The following is a 5,825-nucleotide window of genomic DNA, read 5'->3' as shown; positions in this document are numbered from 1 at the left end:
TCTCCCCCGACTCCTGTGATATAAAAAAGCTGAGTGACAGTGACAGAGAAATGCTGCCCAGCAACATTCAGACCCAAGCAAACGACAAACACCCGACACATCCGGTTATTTTACAGGAAACAACAGACTCTCATCTGTTTCTTTTATTCTGACACAGTGCCCCCCCCCATGCAAAGACTTCTCTATAAACATGCTGCTGTTTGGAAGAGACGTGTAGAAAAACTGATGATAGAAAAGTGAAAAAGATGAAGGCTGTAATCGGCGAGCAGGAAACATTCCCATGACAACACGTTTCTGACAGTTCAAACAATGTAAACACACACACGGACACACACACGGACACACACACGGTCACACACACTGTCACACACACGGACACACACACGGACACACACACGGACTCTGAGCTACTGATACCAGAGATCCACAGCAGTGAGTCACACTCCAGCTCAGCTGTTTAAAGCGCTGCTCCAGTCATTTTTAAAATATCTCAACAATGTTCAACATCATCATCATCATCATCATCATCATCATCATCATCATGTTTGAGCAGGTTCAAACATCAGATAACTGCAATAATCTTACAACTGTGAAACGCATTTAACAGTTAAAAATCCCATGAGACTCTTGAAATTTCAGGCCGCCGTTCCTGTCACAGGAAACATTTGTTTCCCCTCAGACGGATTTCAATGACCTTGGATTTTAATCTCATATTTTAGACTGAGGATGTCGAATTCACAACTCGGATATTTCTTCATTTGTGCAATTTATGACATCTGATGTGAAATATTAAATATGAAACAATGTATTTACAAATCATTTACTATGAGAACCAAAGGTTCTGTACGAGTCCACAGTCTACTCGTCTCAACATTAGCTCGCTAGCTAACTCGATATTGCTAGGCTAGTTAGCGAGCTTTTCCCCTTCTTCATTGTTGAAAAGATTTGACACCTGGATTGTTCATGAGAAAATAATGGATGAACTCATTGCAAAAATAAAAACATTTCCTTGCCAGAAATGGCGGCCATCTTGAATTTTCGAGAGGCTAACGTGTTTTGTGAAAAGGAGTTGAGACGGACCAAATCTGAAACCTGCAGTAACCTGCTGAGCTGAGACAGGAAGAGTCTCATGTTTTTATCTCATTTATCTGATTAAAGACGAACTGCACTTTAATAATGAGTGAATTTAAACACACATGTTGAGGACCTCACTGAGGACAGTGTCACGGTGTCAGAGCTGCTCATGTCTCAGGATAAACACCACAACGACCAACACGTGTTTGTACTGAAGACTGATGGATGAAGACACGACAACACATCCAAGTCCTTAAAGTCTGAGTGAATGTTTCCTTAAAATACACAAAACACCCGTAAGGTTTTATCCTCAAGGTTTCCTTAAAGTGTTCACCTGAGTATTTAAGGTTTTCTCCTTATCTTTGTCTTAAACTTAGGGAATCACTTAAAATCAGTTACGCTGAAACACCTTAAAGACCAAAGGTAAGGGGAAAAACTAAAGGTTCCTCTGACTGTATCTTAACTGAAACATGTCTGAGTTTCTGGTGACAAAGGAAGATGATGAACTCATCCCAGGAAGAGAAACCCCGAGTGATGCAGAACAACTTTACTGCTGTAAAATCAACCAACTTTTAAACTAAGGAAACCTTTCAGAGATTCCTCACAGCGTCCTTCAGTAACTCCCTCAGCTAACGAGAAATTAAACCTCAGGTGTCTCAAGTGTGAAGTAAAAACTTTAAGGTGTTAAAACCAGAAGAAAGATTTTCTGAAGGAGCTGCAGGTTTGAATCCTGAGGAGAGTCAGACTCCGTCCGTAAACAAACACTGTTGGATTGTTGACAGTGTCTGTGTATGACATCATCAGCGGCGTGTGCGGTGTCGCAGCCTGACGGGGACGTGGCGGGATCAGGAGGAGCAGCAGGATCAGACACAACAACATTCCTGCAGGAGGTGAAGACAGATCCACACCCGCAGAAAGCTCTTAATTATAACACCTGATAGCAACACGCCGCGGCCCCGCCCCCCTGCGCGGCATGCTGCGTGCTGACAGGGCGGGGGGGCCTGTCCAGATCTGCTCATATCTCATTAGCAGACGGCTAACGACCTGGCCCCGGTTTAAAACTGGATTTAATTAAAGCTGAGGTGTCTGGACACACACACACACACACACACACACACACACACACACACACACACACACACACACACACCTGTCAGAACTCTCCACCAGGTGGGGGGTGGAGCTCCGCAGCAACACAGCTGGGTCTGACTGTCACATCTGTGGCTGTGGATTCAACAGGGAGAACATCTGGTTCCAGCTGTGAGAGCTCTGAGTCAGACCTGTGATGTCACAGAGATTCAGTCGCTGTAAGTCTGTCTTCTCCTGCAGTGACGTCAGTGACACTAAAGAAATATGAGCTGAAACTAAATCAATAAATCTGATCCAAACAGCTTTTCAACCACAACGCAGAACTGATTGATCGATTGATTGATGATTTTAATGAGACACAGCTCAGTGTGGTTTTCCTAGAGAGACTTGGGGCCAGCTGCACAAAACACCTTAAGTTAAGATTTTCCTTAAAGTCTGACTTAAAGTTTCTTTAAAACAAACACCTTAAGTTTTCTCCTTAAAATGTCACTGAAGTATTTTTCTCATTATCTCCGTCTTAAACTTCAGGAATCACTAAAGTCAGTCAAACTGTTGCACTAAAAGAGCTTAGCGACCACAGGTCACCATGGTGAAGTCGCAAATCAATGGTCTCCATGGAAACAGTAGAATTTTAACACTGTAAAATCTCTTTCGCTGCTGTAGACAACTTTCTTTTCTTCTTAACTAAGGGAACACTTTAAGAGTCTGTGCAAGAGAACTGAATTTCTCCGTAAGTAGAAAACTTAAGTGTTTGTACAAACGGCCGCTGGTTGACCAGGTCTCTCACTCTTTAACAGAATCCTTTTCCAGGACTTTTATTAATGACTCAAAGCCTCGTTTTAATATGTCACGGGTTTCTGGGAAATAACCTCCACATTGTGTCAAATGAAAAATGATTGGAGACTTAAAGAGGTGAAACTTTCCAGTATTTCAGAAACGTATTCGAGAAAAATCGTTGAAAAATATAAATTTGGAAAGAACTTAATCATGTGACCTGCTGGAGGAGGTCTCAGACTCAGATTAGAAAGATCATGATGAACTTCATCATCAGCTCAAAGTAAAAACAGGAAGCTCTGTTTCTCTCTCATCCTCGGAAATATAGAATAAAGTATTCCAGGTTTTCCAGGACACCTGTTTAAGGCCCACACTCAGGTGAGTTGACCTGCAGGTGCGGCAGCCACAGATAGGACAGGGTGACCCAGGCAGTAAATCAAACACCCGTCTCGTCTCTGCAGAACGGACTCAGACACAAACATGAACAGTGAGACTCTGGTAATAAAACAAACTGCTAAAAGGACAATTCTGATGTTTTCTGTATTTACACATATTGTTCAGTGAAGTTAAAGGAGTTTATGGAGAGTATCAAAAGTTCATGAAGTATTTATACTGAGTCTTAAAAGAATGTGTCATTTTGGCTTAAAAACCAGAATCATCCTTTAAACATCAACATGTAGTGAACGACTTTAGAAATTCTCTCATTAGATTTTGTGAACTAGACATTTGTCAAAAACTCTTTGCAGAACGACAGAAGAAAATACACATCCTAGAAAAAGGGAATTTAAGAATTTACACCGTCATATGCAGCTGAGGAGGCGCAGAGTCAAACGTCTCGTCCTGCGGCGTCCACGTCCAGCCGACAGGAAGAGGAAGCTCAGGAGACGCTGGTCCAGTGTCACTGCAGGTGAGTTCTTACTGGAGTTCACATCTCTCCAATCAATCAGTCAATCCATAACACGACGTGACCTTTCAACCCTGGGTCAGGTTCACCTTCTGTCACAGGCCAAAGTTCAAGAACTTTTCCAGGACAGAGTTTGAATTTGAAAAGTTTCTGTGGCTGGTTTTCACTTTAAAAGTCTTTTAAAACTGATTCAATAAATTAAAACTTCATACGATACTATAATCATAGATCTGTATGACGTTTCCGGACCCTGGCTTCTGTTTTTATTTGTCAGAACTTTCCAGGTTTTCCAGGACCTCGATGGACATTTTGGTAAATGTGTCGTTAAGGAGTAAAAATGAGAAAAGAACTAATAAACCAAAGAAAAGCCGTGAAGATGTGACGCCATGTTTCCAAAGTTTCCAGAAAAGCTGCAGATACCAAACATCCCCCGTGGCCCCGCCCTCACTGCCCATTGGTGGAGGCATTGTTAGGGGCGGGGCTGGAGCCCTCGGCGCCCGCTGGCGGCTGCACGTTGTCGGCCAGGTTGTGGGCGTGCTCCAGGAAGAGGTCTTTGAGCACGCTCAGCTCTTTGCTCAGCAGCTTGATCTTGGCCTCCAGCCGCTCGTTCTCCTCCTTCAGCTCGTTGACGCGTTGCTGCGTGTCCATCGCCTTCTGCTTGCTACGCATGCGGCTCTTCTTCACCGCCAGGTTGTTGCGTTCGCGGCGCTGGCGGTACTCCTCGCTGTCCTTGTCTGCTGGGGGCTTCTTCATCTTGCTGGGGGGGAGGGCCTTGCCGCCTCCGGCTGAAGAGTTGGCGGGAACGAGTTGGGGGACCTGCTGCAGTCCGGCTACAGCCGCCGAAAGAGAGGAGGAGGAGGCGTGGGCCTGACTCTGGATGACGCTCACGCCGTTGTGGTCAGATGTGGTTAGTTTCGGCTGCGACGGCCTGCTCATTTGGATGTGCTGCCTGCAGGTGCTGATCTCCGTCCAGAGTCTCCTCAGGTGTAGAGATGAAAAAGGGAAAGAAGAAGAAGAAGATGGTTCACCTGGACAGACCCTTGAGGACGAGAGAGGAACAGGTTAACTGACCAATCACAGGCCGACACACTCTGTAGTGATATGATGCAGGTTTGACTTTATCGTCCTGAATTTGTTTCCTCTAATGTTATGAGTAAAAACCTTCAGGCACATCTACTCTACTGAGACAACACGAGTTTAATACATCTATAAATATTTAATACGCCACCTGTTCAGACACAGACCTGTAAACTCAACATGTTCAGGACAGTTCGGACAAAACAAGACATTTAAAGACGCCAGCTGGGACTGAAAATAAGCAGCAGATTAACCGTTAAAGGACGAGTGTGGAGTGCCCCCCCCCCCTCCCCTTCCCCTGACCCCTCCTTTTCCAAGCGTGAAGGAGAAGATACGTTGAAAGTCCCTCTTTAGAAACAGTGGTAGGTTTGTCCGTTCTGGGCTACTGTAGAAACATGGTGCAACATGGCTGCTCCCTGTGTAAATATGAAGCTAACGAAGACACGATTCTTAGTATCAGGTGATTATAAACTCATGAAAATATAATTAGGAATATTCTGCCAACAGATCCGTAGTTGTTCAGAGACCACACAACAATATTACAGTAGATCTCTACAATAGACTATGATCATGAAATCTTTAGGGCAGCAACTCGGTTATTACTGTAATCGATTGATCTGCTGTAGAGCTGCAAAATCAATCAAACTATAACTAAAAATCACAATATGGTCACGTGCAATATCCAAATTAGGGCTGCACGATATTAAAAATCGTATTTATTATTATTTTCAGTTTCAGATTTATACTTCTCATTTCTGTTGATCAGTTAATTGATTAATCACCTGATCATGCCAGCTCTCTCTGCTTGTCAGGCTGTGAAGGAACCAATGACATCCCTTCTTTCACATCTGCAGTTAGCTCTGCAGATTCTCAGCTGACCTCAATCCATCAGTCAGGAACACCCCCC

General features: G+C 44.0%; 1 protein-coding gene across 1 annotated transcript in view; it reads right to left on the bottom strand.

Annotated features, from left to right (window-relative positions):
• Positions 1 to 105: 105 nt before the first annotated feature.
• cebpg (CCAAT enhancer binding protein gamma) overlaps positions 106 to 5,825 on the bottom strand; it is a 6,532-nt gene continuing 812 nt past the window's right edge. The window contains exon 2 of the mRNA XM_023408539.2: positions 106 to 4,880. Coding sequence (XP_023264307.1) covers positions 4,286 to 4,777 — 492 coding nt within the window. The 5' untranslated portion in view covers positions 4,778 to 4,880 and the 3' untranslated portion in view covers positions 106 to 4,285. The remainder of the gene's footprint in view (positions 4,881 to 5,825) is intronic.

Source organism: Seriola lalandi, unplaced genomic scaffold, assembly GCF_002814215.2.
Source record: "Seriola lalandi dorsalis isolate HSWRI2012SDOR001 ecotype SW California unplaced genomic scaffold, Sedor1 jcf7180002054366, whole genome shotgun sequence".
Classification (NCBI taxonomy): domain Eukaryota; kingdom Metazoa; phylum Chordata; class Actinopteri; order Carangiformes; family Carangidae; genus Seriola; species Seriola lalandi.
Note: the sequence above shows the minus strand (reverse complement) of the source record. Positions and strands in the feature narration are given on the sequence as shown.